At 42.0% G+C, this 19,218-nt stretch overlaps 1 protein-coding gene and 1 long non-coding RNA gene across 3 annotated transcripts; one reads left to right on the top strand and one right to left on the bottom strand.

Moving 5' to 3' along the window:
* Positions 1-886: 886 nt before the first annotated feature.
* On the top strand, positions 887-5,917 carry LOC116219861. Of its 2 annotated transcripts, none has more exons than XR_004163329.2 (3): positions 887-1,505; positions 4,400-4,571; positions 4,890-5,917. It is a non-coding gene; the product is annotated as an uncharacterized LOC116219861 (long non-coding RNA). The 2 variants fall into 2 exon arrangements; XR_004163330.2 differs by lacking the exon at positions 887-1,505 and adding an exon at positions 2,543-3,009.
* On the bottom strand, positions 5,908-18,977 carry pex6 (peroxisomal biogenesis factor 6). Its single transcript, XM_031563897.2, has 17 exons — positions 17,739-18,977; positions 17,446-17,615; positions 17,117-17,200; positions 16,926-17,019; positions 16,666-16,802; positions 16,343-16,454; positions 15,875-16,077; positions 14,133-14,319; positions 13,761-13,837; positions 12,674-12,806; positions 12,137-12,342; positions 11,232-11,293; positions 10,367-10,475; positions 8,649-8,765; positions 8,211-8,288; positions 7,647-7,786; positions 5,908-6,765 (listed from the first exon to the last, which is right to left on the bottom strand). The coding sequence occupies exons 1-17, from the start codon at positions 18,966-18,968 to the stop codon at positions 6,629-6,631; spliced, it is 3,276 nt and encodes a 1,091-aa protein (XP_031419757.1). The 5' UTR covers positions 18,969-18,977; the 3' UTR covers positions 5,908-6,628.
* Between the last annotated feature and the right edge of the window lie 241 nt (positions 18,978-19,218).

The raw sequence follows: 19,218 nt of genomic DNA on the forward strand, positions 1-19,218 counted from the left end.
TGAGAACTGCATTTACACCTGGGGCTTCATTTATCAAAGTTACATAGAAATTGTCTTACGTTTGATCTAGGATAATTTCTCAAAATGTGCGTGTTTTATTTATAAAAAAAATGAAACATCTAAAATGACGAAACCTTGACCATCTGTGTGAACACACATTATGGCCTCCAGCCATGCACTGATCCTCATCTCAGTGATCCACGGATTAAGACATGCAGCACCAGTCTTGTCTGGTGATAGTCTTGGTGTCTTGGACATTAAGCATCAGTGTTGTGTGGTGATAGTCTTGGTGTCTTGGACATTAAGCATCAGTGTTGTCTGGTGATAGTCTTGGTGTCTTGGACATTAAGCATCAGTGTTGTGTGGTGATAGTCTTGGTGTCTTGGACATTAAGCATCAGTGTTGTGTGGTGATAGTCTTGGTGTCTTGGTAGACGTCTGCTAAACCAACAGACTTGTGTTTTCCTCTCCTGTAGAGAAGGATGCTTATCATCAGGGATTCCCCTTGCAAACCAAACTGCACCTCCCCTTGGCACTCTCGGCTCTCTCCCCCGGTTTCTAATCCCCCCCCCCCCCCCACACACACACACACACACTCACACACTCACACACACCTCCTATTCTCCCTCACTCTTCCATTTCCACCCCTCATCCTCTCTCATCCTCTTCAAGATCATCACTACAGTGCCTATGCAGGCAAAAGTCTTTGGTGGTTTCTGTCCTCCCCTGCTCATTATACATGTATTTCCCCTCCTTTAATCCTACTGCTTAGTCACATGTCATTGATTTCAGAGGACTCTGGCTCCCCCATCAGAAGGAAGTGCACTCTGCAGTCTCCTCACTAGCTATACGAAACATGGTGGGTTTGGTGAAATCTCTCCACTTTCACAATGCAAGAGGACAACATACAAGCTGGATATAAGATAGTGCAAATACAGAGACTGCAAATAAATCTCGGCACTGCAGAGTAAGCCTGGCTGACTCTTCATCTGAAATATGAAGTAATCTGTGTTTGAAAATGAGGGGAATCATTTGAGTGACTAAAGGCTGCACAGGGAGAGAGTGAGACTCAGAGAGCTATTTGTGTGGGTTTGGTAGGGGGATCATGTTTTCCTATAACTGAGCCAGAATAACTTGACTGACCTCTACTTGTATTGTCCAAGTCCAGGGACCTTTTATATATGTGATGTGCCGGATGTCATAGAAACCAAATAAGCAGCCCCTGGGATTGGCCAGTCGGACAGGATCATCCGTTGCCCTGGTCAGTGAGAAGTGCTGAGTGGACCCTCCTTTTAAAAAGCCCCCCCCTCCCCTCCCTGCGCGCCCCCTCCCCCATCCCCCACACTCCCGCCCAGGGAGTTCACGGCCTCCTATTATTTAACAGATTTGTTTTTGCATCCTGGTTGAACTTTCTAGTGTGGGGCGTAAAAAACTCTGTTAGGGATCATATATGTACCTTTGCGGAAAAGCGGGGGGCATAACCTGACAAATGTGCGGGGTCAATTGGTAAGGGCTACTCTCTCTTCTTCTTTCAGGATGAGTGCTTCAATGACTCGGCATGAAAACAGATAATTTTTTTGGAGTCAGTTGATGTTTTGAGTGTTTGAGTGTTATTATCTGTGCCGGGTGGTTTCGTGTGCTATTCAAACTAACATTCAGTGTGCTTTTTACAGAGTGAGTGTGACAGTAATGTTGAGGACTTTTGAGTTGTGGCTACATGCCAGGGGATGCGCTTGTGTTTTGCTAACTGTACACTCAAGACCAGAGGGAATGGGGTGGAGGTATTGGTACTATTCATTTCAGTGAAGCCACCAGGCTTTTTGCATTTTGAATGTAATACTAGCCATCTGTAGTCAACAGTATGATAATGATATATGATAATATACTAATGTATTGCTAGTGATATGGTGCTATATTGTTGCTATGTGTCTGCTGGTCTGACTGGTGTTGGAATGGAGGTCTTTGAGTAGTAGGCCACATGACTACCCTTCTTTTGCCAGTCATGGAGGGGAATACTAAAGGGACTGCAGCAACCTGTCAGTAAACCATCAATCAAATCAACCTGTCAGTAAACCATCCATCAAATCCAGGCTGGCTGATGCAGCTGATGGAATTCCTGACTTTGTGGAGTTAATAGAAAGAGCAGAAATGCACTGATGTTGTGTTTAGAGTATTTGATTCCTGCTTAATGGGAGCCAAAGGAGGCCCCTTTGGACATAAGCAACTGAAGATTGAAATGGATTGAAATATTGTGGCGTCATCATCACTGGATGATTTTATGATAATAAAATGGGTTGAGGTGGAGAGTCCCATTAAAGACTGAATTGTTCTTAATTACATATTGATCCGTGATAAAGACTGAATTGTTCTTAATTACATATTGATCTGTGATGAAGACTGAGGTCAGAATAAAGGCTAGGAATTATTAGTATCTATAATAATAAGACAGAAAAAAATAGTGCCTGAGTGACTAGCTAATTTCTTGGATTCAATTTTCCATCAAATCCAACAATCAAGAAAACATTGGGCTAACTCTGATCTGACCTCATGATGCCCTCCCCTGACACTCATGAAAGGTAGCATAGAGCGAGAGAAGAAAAAAAAGAAAAACAGAAAAAAAAACGGGCAGCAAAACAAACAATGTTGCTTTCGGTACATTTAACATCAAGCCCCTGCAGGGACAACAACAATGGCCTCAGCTAGGTCCTAGCACATCTAAACATTGCTAGATCTCTCTCCGGCCGGTAGAGCAGTGCTCGGCCAGCAGAAGTCGAACAATTGAGAGGTGTTATATTTTCCATGGTGCTCAGCAGTCACAACTCAGTGGGGATATGAGACCGCGCGCGGACATCTATAAAAACGGCAGTGGCGGGTCCAGGGCCGCAGACGGATAGCCCATCTGCCGGCGAACTAATAGGCCTAGAATGTGAACTCTATGACTGAAGGTGACGCTTTTCCAGAGGCTAAATCTGTTGCTATGGTGCTTCGGTGAGGAGTGTTACTGGTTGAGGTACAGTTCTGATTTCTGTTTTTGTTGGATGGGTGGGGATTTCATTTTTCACCAGAGAAGGGACCTGTGAGTGTTAGTCGGGTATGTTGGTGTGAGGTGATCTGGGTGATCGGTTTGGAGAGTTCATTGGTGAGCAAGTCTGTGGAGATTGTTGTCACCATCATACAAAGAGCAATGAGTCATTTGGAGAAGACAAAAAATAGTCATTTGGAGAAAACTAAAATTAGTCATTTTAATTTGAGTCATTTTCAGGGCTGATATTCGACCAGAAAATTGCGAAAAAGAAAAAGGTTGATAATTGGGTTAGCCATTGACCAGGCTGTGTGAGTGAACAGGAAGTCGAATCTGGTGACAATCAAATTGATTCTTTTCTCATTCACCAAAAAGTGAAAAAGGAATTGATAAAGAATACAATTGTCCCTCTGGCTGTAAGCAGGATAACCAACTATTGTTGTGGATCTTCATCTTGCCTCATGACCAGCTTGTTAGTGAGAAAGGCTTCATGTCTATGGAGTAAAGGACAGCACATTCCAGGCTCATCTGCTCACAGACCTGACAGACACAGGTCATTATTTGAGCTGGACCAATGGGATTAGGTTAGAGGGTTTGGAGCACGTCAAGAGGTTCACATATGAATGACAAGCCCAGCATGTGACAGCAAGCGAGACGTCACTGCCTGTTTTCATGAAGGTTACATAATAACCAATGGTGTGAAAAGGATTTCAAATTGCACAGGAAGAATATATTGTAGCTCTTGAGTAAAGCCGTATCTAATTCAACATTAAGTAGTCTGTAATTGTAAATGGTTACAGTGAGCAAAAATAAATAAAGATTAAAAGGACAGGATAGAAGGACAGAAAAGGACTAGAAATTGAGATGAAAGAGACTGTGGTCCGTCAGTCACCAATTAAGATTCCAATTAAGAGTAATAATCAACTGTACAGAGATGCCATCTTTTTTGGGAAACATGTGTGGGTAAGGAATGACAGGAGAGATGTGGTACTTTGACCTTCTCTGGCCTCTTGCACATTGAAGATGTTTTTTTCTCGGCACATAATAGTGTGGCAGCCTTTTTTGGGTTCATGTTTCTCACCCATGAACTGAACGTCTTCTCAGCTAGATAAAGCATATACTTCTGAAAAAAACCAAACCAGTTTTTGTTACACCTAAAATATTTCCTTAAGATATCTTTAGTTTTTATTAGATTAGAAACATTTCCTTGACTAGAAAATATCATGCTTGAGAGATTCGATTATGTTTGTTAACTATAAACAACCACCATGTTTAAGTTGCTTATCCAAGACGCCACCTCGTGCCATTCTAACCGTAATGTGAGTAATCCTAAAAGAACGAGTAGCATCTCATCCATGCTCCCCTCTGCCCTGTGAAGGTTTCCTAAGGGCACGCTACTGAGAAGCTGGCTCACCAAGTCCCGGCCCAGACTGCTGCTGCTCATCGCGGGCTTGAAGAGGCCTCAGGTGACGCTCATGAGGAGGAAAAGGATGAAGCGCACCAAAGTAGCAAAGGCCACGTAAGCGGTAAATATGGCTACCTGTTGCAATGTAAGACTCCCAAACTATTACACCCGATTAGTGGTGCTGTGACACTATTCTATTCTAAAAATATTACACAAAATTGTATACAAAATACAAAACTGAGAAGAAAAAGCAAAAGTATTTGGGAGTTACTAAGGTTAGAACTTAGAAGGGGGTGGGGCCTGAATCTTGGGAAAACATGGCATAGTAATATATATTGTTGTACACAAGTAGAAAAAAAAATGGGTGGTCTGACCGGTGATCAGTTGGGTTGATCAGTTCTTGTATAACAAAAAATTATATAAAAAAAAAAATCCAATTTGCCATCAATAATTTGTCTTGCAGAACCTGCAATCGAATGCCACATTTCACTTGAGATCTTGGCCCGAAGACTGACCCTACCTGGATTTAACATGGAAGACAACACGGAAGAACTAAGATTTCAAACTCTGCAGACTCAACGGACTAAAAACAAAAGTCAACAGAGGAGGGCTGTGAAACATGTTAAAACAAGGGATCGACCACAGAAATCCAAACCTCCTGATTAATGGAGATGTACTCGCCCAAACTCCAATCTTTTCCAAAGGCCATTTGTACATCTCCTCTCTTTAAAATACACATCTGTTATGGTTCATTATCCTTCCGTGAGTGTGTCTGTACATTATTTACATTTCAAGTCACACTTGAACACTTGAAATTGTTTATCCAAATGACTTCTATGCCTGTGACCTCTGGTCCATACTTTTCTGGCCAGAGCATTTCTCTTTTTTTCTGATTTGTTCCAAGTGACTGTGTTTGAGTGCATGGAGGAAAAAATATCAAAACAGCTGAAAAAAAAAAAAACAGCACTCATCCATCGGGCTAGTAGCAAGTAAACCAAATAGAATTGAAATAGAATTACAATACAATTTAAGGGGTCAACCAAAACAATTACAAGAAATGAATCCGGCAAAGTAGACACAAAGCTGAGAGATTGCAGATTATTATTAAAGCATTAAAGATCAAAGCAGAACTATGCTTGACTCTTAGTAGTGTGCAGATTGGAGTATGATAGAAAACAGAATTTTGACTTTAGAAACAGAATTGGATCTGAATTGAAAAATTTAAGAGAACAAAAGTTGTGCCATTAACCCAATAATTATATCTGAGGATTAATGTGTAGGTGACACTAAATAAAGATTCATTTGACATCATTAATTTTATTTCAGGTAAATTAGACAAAAATAAGAAGTTAAGTTTATGCTATAATGCCCAGCATGGACAAGTGCTCTAAGTTTTGTGCTATTGAGCACCAAGAATTGAAGAAGCTTGCACGGGTTGAAAGTTTACACATGAGAAATTTTATACCATAAAAAAAAAATTGTTTTTGTGTTCACTGTGTCTTTATCTTTTATTTTAAGATACCATGTGATGGCAGGTGCAGTCATTTACATTTTCAGTAGTGGTTCTCTGCATTTACATTTATAGACATTATTTACAACATTACATTAAATAAACTTGGTAACACTTTATATTAACTTGTCCTTTTGTCCTTTGTGATCCAATCACAAGATAGCTGCAGTAGAGCACAAAGACATAAGGGGAACGTCCCATCCGGTGCACACAGCCTGGTGCTACACCTCAAAGAAACTGCACAAAGCAGCTGCAGTGCCTTTAATTTGAGTGTCCACAAGTACACTTAAGAAGCAGATTCACTTCTTTGTAACCTGCCAAAGTCAAATCGGCGCTCAAAGAATGTGCTTAATATAAAGTGTCACCAAATACAGTATATAGGGAAAAAAGGCTAAAAACAAAGATTTGCACCCAAGATGAGTTTGGTTTGGTAAGGGGGATTTCTATTGACTTAAGTGTGATTTGCACCCGAGATGAGTATCTTTACACATGGTTTGGTAAGGGGGATTTCTATGCAGTACCAGGAGTTAGGCTATGACAGCCTTTTACATTTGAATGTGCACTGTTATGGAACTGCAAATATGTGTTCCATTGGTGTGTGTTGTGGATCATTATCTGGGGCTGGTGTGACGTGACGTGGCGTGTGGAAGTCAGAGGGTGTGTGAGCCTGAGTGGAACTGGTGCTACTGGTGTTACTTTGCAGTGAGCTTCTGCTGGAGAAGTGTGTACTTGAGTAGCTCCTGTTCGGACACGGACGGCTGGACGTGGCACAGAGCCTGCTGGAAATCCTCCGCGGAGAGCAACAGTTCTTCATCCTCTGCCTCCAGGCCTTGAGGGGGTCAGGGAACGAGGGACAGACACAGAGGGGGGGGGGGGGGTGAGATGGAATGATGAGGAAAGAACAAGAGGAAAAGGAAACTAGATCAGAGAAGACGGTATTCCATCCTCCTCTCCATTCTCTTCTCCAGGACATGGACTACATGTTGTGCGTGTGCATGCAGAAAGTGGCGATTGTTAAGAGGGGGATCTAAAAAGAGGAGTGCTGTGGTCAAAACTGCTCCCTTGTACTACGGGTTTTGGGCTCTTTTAGCAGTGCTAGAGTTGAAACTGAAATTTAACATATGACAGGTTAGTAGAATTTTAGCACCAACTCTTTTGTGAAACTAACAGAAAAACAATAAAATATTATCAATTCTGCAACTCTAAACCTAACATTCTAAATCAGTGTTATTTCTTTTTAATCCAGAACCCTTGTTTTACTGTTATTTCACCTGAAAAAGGAAGTCTTTCTTAAAGCATACCGTAAAAAACATTATATTTTGTATCCATGACATTGAAGATGAACTGATTCATTTAATCTCTCAGGAGCACCTGAGCATAATAGCACTTGCCCCAGCGCATCAACAGTGCTCTAACACCGGTTGCCACATTTCTTGCTTTAGTAAAACCAAATAATAATAATAATAAAACTTTATTTATATAGCACCTTTCATGCAAAAGAATGCAGCTCAAAGTGCTTTACAGCAAATACATAATATGCACAAAGAAATTACATGCACATAAAAATAGACATCAAAGAAACATAACTCAGATATAGTGCAAAAAAAATAAAATTATAATTATAATTATAGAGATATATTTAATCTAACCCCTTAATATCACCAGTAGAGATTTAAATTAAATTAAATTAAATTTAAATAAGAGACCCACCTTCACTGATCCGCTGAATCTTCCTCTTCACCGCCGCCATCATAGCGTCAGAGCAGAGGGCATAGAGATCTGCACCGGTCATCCGTGGGGGGCAAAGCCCTACCACTTCTGCCAGACTCACTCCAGGGTCCAGCCTGAACCTGAACACACACGGAGAAGGCAACGCTGTGTTAGCAGTCTGAACCTGAACACACAGGCAACGCTGCGTTAGCAGTCTGAACCTGAACACACAGGCAACGCTGTGTTAGCAGTCTGAACCTGAACACACAGGCAACGCTGTGTTAGCAGTCTGAACCTGAACACACAGGCAACGCTGTGTTAGCAGTCTGAACCTGAACACACAGGCAACGCTGCGTTAGCAGTCTGAACCTGAACACACAGGCAACGCTGTGTTAGCAGTCTGAACGTGAACACACAGGCAACGCTGCGTTAGGCAGATACACACAGCGTCACAGATGGGGGAAACACCAGCTCACACACATACTTCATGGAGAAGGCAACGCTGCGTTAGGCAGATACACACAGCGTCACAGATGGGGGAAACACCAGCTCACACACACATACTTCCTTGTGATGGCCTTCAGAACTTGCAGCTGGGAATCCTTGTCGTCATTGATCCCAACATAGACCAGTTTATCAAACCTAAAGAATATGTCAAGGAAAAATAACACACGATGAGAGCTGACATGAGATAATGAGATCAGCTATTACCAGACTGGACAATCAACATCAAATATGAGTTTCCTTAAGGAAATAACAGTACTTAAAGCAACTGAGACTTTAAAGTGACAGCCTCCTAAATATAATACATTAGAAGTTTAACGTGTAAAAAACATATACGCATTATATAATCTATAAATACAAAGAAGTTATTTGAGTGAATTCTGTATGTTTAACAGTTCATGCCGAACACAGCAGACACAAAAGTGCCAGGATAATGATAATAATAAATGTGAAGTATTTTAATATAGTGCTTTTTGATGATCTTCATGAAGTGCCAACCTTCCAGGTCTGAGGAGGGATTGGTCGAGCAGGTCTGGGCGGTTGGTTGCTCCAATCACAAACACATCGCCAGTGGAATGGAGGCCATCAAGCTCTGCAAGCAGCTGAGACACAACTCTGGCAAAATAAAGGTAATAGAGTTGAAGAACACAGTTGAGACTTCTAAGAATAATTCACGCTACTGTAGACCCTTAGGCTAGGTTAGAATACGGCTGAGACTTTTAAGAATAATTAAAATAATAATTAAAAAGGTAAGAGCTCACAAACACAGCTGAGGCTATTAGGAATAATTCAAATAATAATTAAAAAGGTAAGAGCTCACAAACACAGCTGAGGCTATTAAGAATAATTAAAATAATAATTGAAAAGGTAATATAGCTGAGACTTATAAGAATAACTCACGCTACTGTAAACCCTTAGGCCAGGTTTACACCACCTCTTAAATACACACACAAGTGGCATGGACCAAATGTGTCATGCCAGTGAGCTCTGACCAAAAGCCCATGGACTCAAATAACTTCATCTCCAAATAGAAAGAACAGAAAGATTGGCACATGCTGCTCATTCTAAAATGTTGACACCATTCTTGAGTTCTTCCACACATCCAGTCCCACCCCTAAAGCCCACACTACACTACACTACACTACACTACACTACACTACACTACACTACACTGCAGTACACTACACTACACTACACTGCAGTACATTACACTACACTACACTACACTGCAGTACACTACACTACACTACATTACATTACACTACACTACACTAACCACTGATCCACACATCCAGTCACCTCCCTAAAGCCCACACTACACTACACTACACTACACTACACTACACTGCACTGCACTGCACTGCACTGCACTACACTACACTGCAGTACACTACACTACACTACATTACATTACACTACATTACACTACACTACACTACACTAACCACTGATCCACACATCCAGTCACCTCCCTAAAGCCCACACTACACCACAGTAACCACTGGTGCAGAGTCATAAGCTCAACTCACGGCTTTTCCCTTTCTTCTGTATCGTAAGAACGATTACAATTAAAGGAATTGGACATTTTCTAAATGGAAGGAGGATTTCAAATCTTTCAAATGGTAGAGAAATGCAGATGTTAGGGGGGTGAGCATAGCCTTGGTGTTCACTTCCGATGAGCTCTTCTCCTCCACATTTAACAGGAGTGGTCTCCAGACTGTGACCTCTCATCACGTTCAGTGCCCAAGTCATGTCTCGTCCCAAGAGACTACGTACAGAATACATTTGGGTGTACCTTAGGTGTACAGGCAGCCATCAGATGTTCAGAACTTGTTCTGGTTCTGGTAAATGTCCACAGGTCAGGATGTGACCCCACGTTAGAGACCCAGTTACCTGTGCACAGGTCAGGATGTGACCCCATGTTAGAGACCCAGTTACCTGTGCACAGGTCAGGATGTGACCCCATGTTACAGACCCAGTTACCTGTGCACAGGTCAGGATGTGACCCCATGTTACAGACCCAGTTACCTGTGCACAGGTCAGTATGTGACCCCATGTTACAGACCCAGTTACCTGTGCACAGGTCAGTATGTGACCCCATGTTAGAGACCCAGTTACCTGTGCACAGGTCAGGATGTGGCCCAATGTTACAGACCCAGTTAGTTACCTGTGCACAGGTCAGGATGTGACCCCATGTTACAGACCCAGTTAGTTACCTGTCCATCACACCTCCTGAGTCTCCACTCCTGCCTCTGTTGGGAGCCAGTGAGTCCAACTCATCAAAGAAGATGATGCAGGGGGATGCAGCACGGGCCGTAGCAAACACTGGAGATGGATGAGGAGAGGCAGAGAGAGACAGAGAGAGAGAGACAGACAGAGAGACAGGAAGAGAGAGACAGAGAGAGACAGACAGAGAGAGACAGACAGAGAGACAGGGAGAGAGAGACATTCACGTGATGTTTCATCATCAAAGCAGTTGTTCAACATATCATAAAATTGATTTAAAAATGAAAAAGTTGTTTAGTGGCAAACTGTACAGTTGTGATTGTATCCATCTGTACTAAAGATTAGATCATATTAGCATGATAAGTAGGGCTGAACGATTTGGGAAAATAATCTAATTGCGATGTTTTACCAAAATATTGCGATTGCGATTTAATATGTGATTTTTTTTTTTATCCTCTTTTTTCCCCCCAACAAAACGTAATGAATGATTTAAATATGACCAACACAATATTAGATACATTTACTGTAAAATATTCTTTCCCATATTTTACATTTTTATTTAACTGCTCATTACAGAAACAAGAACAACTAATCAGTGGCTTTGCCACTATGCATTTAAGTCATTAAAAAAAGTAATTTTAAGTATAAACACTAGCACTAGGCATGCACTTTTTAAACACTCTGTGCAAAATGTACCATCTTAACAAAATATATATATATTATTTTTATTTTTTTTAGACCACGTTTTTTAATCGCGAACGTTGCGGTTAGAAAATCGCGTTCTATCATACCGCGATTAAATCGCAAATGCAATTATTCGTTCAGCCCTAATGATAAGCCGCTCCACCCACTCACCCTCTCTGACGTTCTCCTCACTCTGGCCCACATACATATTCAGCAGCTCGGGCCCCTTGACACTAAAATCACAAAATCAGAATTCAGAGCAAGAATATATGAGTTTGAGTTTGCCAGATCAACTTCTGCATAGAAGACAAAAACACTTATTCAACTGATGATGAGTAGGGAACAGTGGGGTAGGTCACATGACCAAGTTGCTCAGTTAATTCTTCCATATGGTCTGTCAGCGTTATTTTTACTGATGGGCCATATTTTATATACTTATATTCACTTAAAAAGGTGCTGTATGTCAGAATTGTAACTTTAGATTAACTAGAAACAGCAACAGAATGTGAAGAAATAATTCTTTTGACATAATGTCTAAAAACCTCAGGTACTATTTTGCCCAGATATCTCCTCAAATTAGCATGCTATCCAGCTAGCATGAATCTGGCTTCTCTCATAATACCAGCTCAATAGGCGAGTGATTAGATTAGATTAGATTCAACTTTATTGTCATTGCACAGAGTACAGGTACTGAGGCAACGAAATGCAGTTAGCATCTAACCAGAAGTGCAAAGTAGAAGAGTGCAGAGTATGTGCAAATGGTAATATAAATATAGATAAATATGGTATATACAGTATGACATAAGATATGTGAGATATGTGAAGAGTGAGCCACACAAGCCAGAACAGCAAGGGTGCAGTCACGGGCATATGCCCACACTGTCAGTCATGTTTTGAATCCCACTTCAGAGGCTAAAATAATGACAGCTTAATTCAAGTTGGTTTTGATCCCCAACTAGTTTGGAACTTGGAACAGGGCAATGTGATCTCAGTATATGCTCTCTTCTTCCTAGACTGGTCTTTTGTTATGACACGCTCAACAGTCTTTTGTATCATTTTTCAACGTGGTCATTCACCTCAGGAAAGTCAAAGAGCATTCTGTGGCCACTGCCTTGGCCAGTAGAGTCTTGCCAGTGCCAGGCGGACCGTAGAGGAGCACTCCAGACCGCCTCAGGCCGAGGGCTGCCAGCTCAGGGTGCTCCAGAGGCACCTGGATGGTGTCCATGATGTCCTTCTTCACCTGCTGGAGGCCCCCGATGTCCTGCCATCTCACAGATGGGATCTGAGAGCATTTACATTTAGTCATTTAGCAGACGCTTTTATCCAAAGCGACTTACAATGTAAACACATTTTACATTTACACTGATGGCACACTGCACATCAGGAGCAATTAGGGGTTCAGTGTCTTGCTCAAGGACGCAACCTTCTGATTACTAAATTACTTCTCTACCTCCTGTACCACTGTCTCCCAGGGAGAGCAGGGAGATGAGTGGGAAATACAGCACGCCTATTAACTCCAAACTGGATTTATCCTTTTTCAGTGCACTAAATAAAGGGAAGCCGATATGCAAAGGTCCTTAAATGTATCCCCAGCCTGACCCCTGACCCCTCACCTTTGGGGCCCCTAGGGCCTGCGAGTGCATCTCCTGCAGGGTCTCCAGGGCCACACTGAGGTCTTCAGCCTGAACTATCACTCCTGAAGCACACAGGTCCTCCTCCTGCTGCAAACTCATTCCTCCAGGGAAGCTACAGTACAGACAGAATCACCACTGTTATGCTATACAATCATCTCAAACAATTACATACAATCATCTCAAACAATTACATACAATCATATCAAACAATTACATAAAATCATCTCAAACAATTACATACAATCATCTCAAACAATTAAATACAATCATATCAAACAATGACATACATTTTATTCAAACTTAATAAAATCCAGTCTCCATACTACACAATTCTGCAAGCATTATGAAAGTACAGAAAATCAAATGAAAGAGATACGATAACCATACGCTTTCGTCAAATTTTATTTTGACAGGTCAGGTCAAGGGGTCAAATCATTTTTAAGATGTTTCCTTTAATGTGGCATTGTGTCTATGTACACATCAGGTTGCCCCCACAACCACCATACTGATGCTGAACTAAAGCTGATGTCTCCAAAGAGACCCTTTCATGAGCATTACAAAAAAGAATATAGAATAATATATAAGAATAATAAATAGAATGCAAATAGTGAAAAAGAAAACAAAATAGAAAACAAAACATGGCTTTAAACGTTACCATTAGCTATGCTAGCTAGCTAACTAACTAACTTAATGAGACGACTCTTCATCCTCCAGAGAGGTAACGTGCCACCTCCTCATATGTCCACCATAACTGATGTGCTTCAATGCTAGGCAAAGTCAGCTTTGCAAATGACAATGTCTGAGCATTTCCAGTCAGCACGAATTTTTTTTTTTTTAAAACACACAATGAGGTCGCCAACTAATAGACTATTAAATTCATTAGCAACTAATTTGGCGACTACGACAATTATTTGTTGCAGCCTTACTCTTGACCTGACCTGTCACATTTTTTATTTGCTGAAAGCTTTGGAGATCTTCTCCCTGATGAACCTTCAGTTCAAACATATCTAAAGCCTACATACAGACACTGAATAGGGGTAGTAGTCAAAGTAAATTGAACTCAAACCTTGTTTTCAGAATCCTTTGGTGTGCTACTTTCCCAGCCAGAGTCATTAGCTCACAAAGGTCTCCCAGGACAAATCCCTAGAAGGATAGACTATCTATAAGTTGACTTCATTTACATGACGTTTTCTTTTACATGTGCAATGGTCAGCAACGAACACCTCACGTGCACACATTCATATACACACTATCCAATAGGTGGCATATGACAGTGGTGTGGCATACAGCACAACTAAGACTATATTATGCATTCTACACCATCTGAACAGTGAAGAATTAGCAATTGTTGTAATAGTTCCAAAAGAAAAAAGTAATAAGAGCATTTGAGGAAATCAGTGAGTAGTAGAAGGCCTTCTAATAAAAGTGACTGTCTCACCACAGTCTGCCGGGCCAGCCTGCTCAGGTTGACGTTCTTCCCCAGGGGGAGCCCCTCACTAAGCAGGCCCAGCACTGCTCTTCTCTGCTCCTCTGCTGGGCGCTCAATCACCACCTGGTGGACGAACGCTGCCAGCGCACCCGAGGACAGCTCCTTTGGGTCGCTCACGGAGGCGACCACTATGACCCTGTGGGGGAGGGAAGACAAGAGGCAGACGTCTAAAGAGTCAAGGCAAGGCAGGGCACCGCAAGTTCATTTATCAAGCACAATTCATATACATTGATCAATCAAAGTGCCTTACAAATGAGCAGATAAAAGAACATGAAAAAAAAAAGAGATGAAATAAAGTCAAGAACATTATAAAACAGTTGAAAGAACATTGAAAAATAAAAGAAGAAAAATGTAGAGTGCCTTAAATCAGTTAACAAAAAGCATATTCTAACAGCTGACTTGAGTCTAGATTTGAAACTGGCTACGGCTGAGAGTGGATCTGAGTTTGTATTTCTGCCATTTTCTTTCAGTCGTCCTATATTCTCTTTTCAGGGGTTAAACAGTTTGTCTGTTTTGGTGAGAGAAGCTGGTGAATCTTTATGTGAAGCCATGAGACACATCAGTGTAAATAAACCCTTGTTCCTGACTTTTTTACCATTGCCTGACTGAGGTTAAACACTACATGCAAGATCAAAATCCATACTGATTACGCACAAGTTTGCTTAGCTCCTCAAAAAGCCGAGTGTTTTGGAGGCCTGTAAATAATTACTAACAAAACTCACCAAATGATGTTTACACTGAAATAGTTTGACTATCTCCCTCCTCTTCTGTCCACACTAAATGATGTGTTTAGAGGAGCTCTAATGTTTAGAAGGGCAAGCTTTACAGTAAATACAGATTGTTTAACAGATTCATGTTGATGAGAATTTAAAAAGTGAACTACTTTCTGTGAATAATGCACACGGGTTCTCTTAGTGACATGTGAGCACACAATACCATGACCTGAACCAAGAGTTGTCATGTACATAAGCCTCAGAGAGAATTACAGCGCATTCCCTGTACGCTTTGTGTTAGCGCTTGATGGTGGCTCAATGTTTGGGGGGGTGTCGATAACACAGCTGTTTATACAACCACCATCACACAGCTATGAATTGCTAACCACTGTGTAACTTTAGATAGTTGTCTCAGATGCCTCACAAATCACCTCAGACATATTTTTTTGGTTACAATAATGGGGGGTTAACATTGTACAGTGTCTATTTCTTATATATAATGTATGTATATAACTTTGACACAATCAAAGCAAAAAAATCCAAACATTTAATTACATTTATGTACAAATACGACCACCTAGGGAGTTTGGTCTGCCATCTCTGGTTGCCGCCTGCGTTTCTGCTTTAAAAGTTGAACTTTTCCAAACTTTCTACAGCAAGCAAAGCAAGCAAAGCCAAGCAACAGAACCACAATTTAGTTTGGCGACGCATGACGTCACCCCATTCAAAGTGAATGGGAAGCATCTCCGTTGAAGCCTTCAACACGTACGTGTGAATGCATCGTTACCATTTCTGCATTTTAGTTTCTGTATGTTACTAGTGACCATTTTACGGTTTACCACTTTTTTACCACTAGTGACTACTGTTACTGACTATCATTTTTCATCAGTTATTTTTAATAACGGAAGTTTTTATAGCCCAGTCTCTATAAATGGGGCTGTAATGGTGGCAGACAAAGCATTTGTATCACAAGCTTACCTGGACGGGGCCTTTTCTATCAGGTGGCACAGAGCAGCCAGCACTCTGGCATCAGTTTCTGTGCCATCCCGTGGTTGCCCTAGCAGCTGGAGGTTCCTAAGCAACAGGATGCACGGCTTCTGGAGCTCCGCCTTCTGAAACGCAGCCCTCATCTTGGCCTCCGAGGCAGACGCCGTGTCAGCGCAGAGGGTGACGCAGTCATACTGGACCAGGACAAGGGAAGAACCAGGGAATCAGACATTTTGTTTGCTTTGTTCCATGTTACAAACATTGGGAAACAGGTAGAAAACATGACACATCACAGACATCTAACAAGACACAATCTGACACTGTCCAGCGGTAAATGTAGCATACAATTCCTCCTTTCCTCTTAATTCTCTTTTCTACACAAGCAAGGTTGTGATAAGACAGATGACGAGATGTCTTGTTTAGGCTGTTTGTCTCAGCTGTAGCATGAAGCTAAGTCACCTTGAGCAGATGCAGGTGCAGCCTCCGGCATGTTGCCCTGACAACGGTGACCTTGCCACACCCACTCGGTCCTGCGAGTAAGATGGTGCCCCTCCCTTGGAATATAGATGAGCTTTGGGGGGTTAGAGGAAATCAGTGAAAGGTGTAATGGTTTAAATCACACAGGCATGCCAAAATGGTCTAATAAAATGTCTGAGACGAAGACAAAATAAATATTTATGATTTTTCAGTTTAAATCTACATTTAAGTAGACTTTCCATTGAATTGCAGATAAACCCACAGAAGTCGTATAGAAGTTCTAGCTACCTTAGTCTCTAACTAACCTTTCACTGACAAAGGGATGAATGATGGTCACCAGTTGCTCTACAGTGCTTGACAGCCCAGCAGGTGACATATTTGTCCAAAACGATGGCACTTCATTTGAACCGGCCCATGGTGCTTGACTATTGGTGCTGCCCTCCTGTGCAGATAGAAACACTTATAATAATGAACAAACACAAGTCAAGAGTCTTGATAACCCTTTACCGGTCAGTTTACATTAGAAAACCCCTAACTTTGTGTTGTGGAGGGTGGTTCTCCTCACCAAGTACAGACGGGAGTGTGTTATATCTGCCAGATAGGGTCCGGAGTCTTCTGTACCACACACTTTCTTCACTTTAAAGCACAAGACTGGCCACCTGCAGATAGGTCAGATTTGTAAACGAGGCTGAAATGTAAAAAAAAAAGAAATAAAAAAAACTTCATATTTACCTGCCAATGAAAGGTGCTTATTACCTTGTTATGCCCTCACAGGAGGTCTCTATAACCTCCGGATGTCCAGCTGTAGGGACACTTAAGACTCTCCCCGGCCACACCAGCCTTCACAAGAGCCATAAATAATAATAATAAATAATAATAATAAAACTTTATTTATATAGCACCTTTCATGCAAAAGAATGCAGCTCAAAGTGCTTTACAGCAAATACATAATATGCACAAAGAAATTACATGCACATAAAAATAGCCATAGAAACATGATTCTATTATGAACAATGGGATCTAGTACATAGTGTTAGTTTGATTGGGGACGGGGTTGGACTGAAGGGGAGCACATCACTACCAACCTGGGTGTACTAAAATAGTGGTGGAGGAGGCCATCGTAAAACCTGTGTAGGCTGGAGCCTGGCGATCGCACTAACTCAATGTGGAGCTCTTGGGCAAACTGGGGTGAGGCTGACCGGGAAGAACTCTCTGACAGCTGAAGTCCTGGCGGAGTAGACAAGGGACTCCATCTCTAAGGAAATTCAATGCAACAAGAAAAATAAACATCTTCAGTATTCATTTTAATGGACACATTTCCAAATAGCAGGCCTCATTCCTGACGAGGCTCCCGGGACAATATGGCTGGATCGCTCACCTTGATCTTCACTGTCTTGTTGCCCCGAGGAAGCGGCTCTCCATTGGTCAGATTAAACCAGTGGACCAAGGAGATGACTCCAACATTGTCACTGATAGCCGTGTTGGGACACTTGGGGAAGTCTACCACCACCATCGGGGCTAGGTGTCTGTCTACTCTGTCTACTCTGGCTTTGGACGCCCTCTTGCTTTCTGGTTTTTCAGGACTTTGAGTTGGCAATAAACTCACTGATGTCTTAGTCCTATCAGAGTGTGCACACAACGTAGACACCACAACCCATTCACCATTAAACAGCCCTAGTTTAAGCAGCAAATGCTTGCTGAGAAAGATTGTGTTGTCCATGTCCAACATAGCATCTTGCCCCTCCCGGAAAATAATTCCACCTTGCTGGCAGAGATTGTGGATATCAACAACTCTGATATCAACTCTGCATTCCAGTGCCTGCACGAAACCGGAGAATCCAGTGCGAACTAATGCTGTGTTATCCAACAAAGAGTCCCCACTGCCCAGGCTATTGGCATAATGGGCGAAATCCGAAGCGATCAAAGGCATCAAGTTACGAGTAGAGTTGTGGTTCAGCTGTTCATTCAAAGTCTGATGTGGACCGATGTCTCGACAGTCAGTGACCACCACACTTGTGTCGGCGGTGATGACTCCCTGCGTCACAGGGCAGGACTCCAACACAATCAAGTCAGACAGATGGTTACACTGCGCGGTATCGTCAAAGACTAGCGGGTGAAAAGGTAACGACAGTGGATCTCCTTGTCTGGCCAAAAGTGCCTGCTCATGACATGTTGCAAGAACGTGTAAGCCATTTGAGAACTTGTCAGAGGTAGCCCACTTCAAGCTTTGCTTACTGCGCGCGCCAACTACAACTTTACTTAACACCAGTGGCTGAAAGAGACGGACGACACCTTTTGACTCCCTCAAAAGTCCGTAGTGTTTGAAGAACAATTTACTTGCAAAAACTTTTAACGTTAGTTTGTGACTGGCGTGCAACAGCACAGGTGACTCACACTTCGGCGTTTCTTCCTCTGATAATAAACACGCACATAACAGAATCGCCGGTTTTGACTTGCAGTATGAATACAACAACGTGGACGACGATTCCTTGCAACCTGGAAAGAAATGACTGAACTGCTGCCTATTGATAAGAACGGTCAAAGCGGTTACATGGGGTGGAAATGCCTCAGAACAAACTAATCTGACGGGAGCAGCCATGTTTTTCATTTGCACATGCGCAGTTGCTCAAGGAACGAAGGAGCAAGGACACTGACTGATGCTGCGTTCGAGACAAAAAGTCGTTTTCTCTGAGGTCCATCTGGAGAAACGCTCTGAAACGCTAGTTAACTAGCTAGTATTTTTCTTAGACAAACAAACAGCATGATAACGGGGTTTGTGGGGTGGGAGTGGACTATGAGTATAGTTTCCATTGACACCAACTTAGGCATAACAGAATGGAGGAAACATAACACAAACA

The sequence above is a fragment of the Clupea harengus genome, chromosome 26, assembly GCF_900700415.2.
Source record: "Clupea harengus chromosome 26, Ch_v2.0.2, whole genome shotgun sequence".
NCBI lineage: Eukaryota > Metazoa > Chordata > Actinopteri > Clupeiformes > Clupeidae > Clupea > Clupea harengus.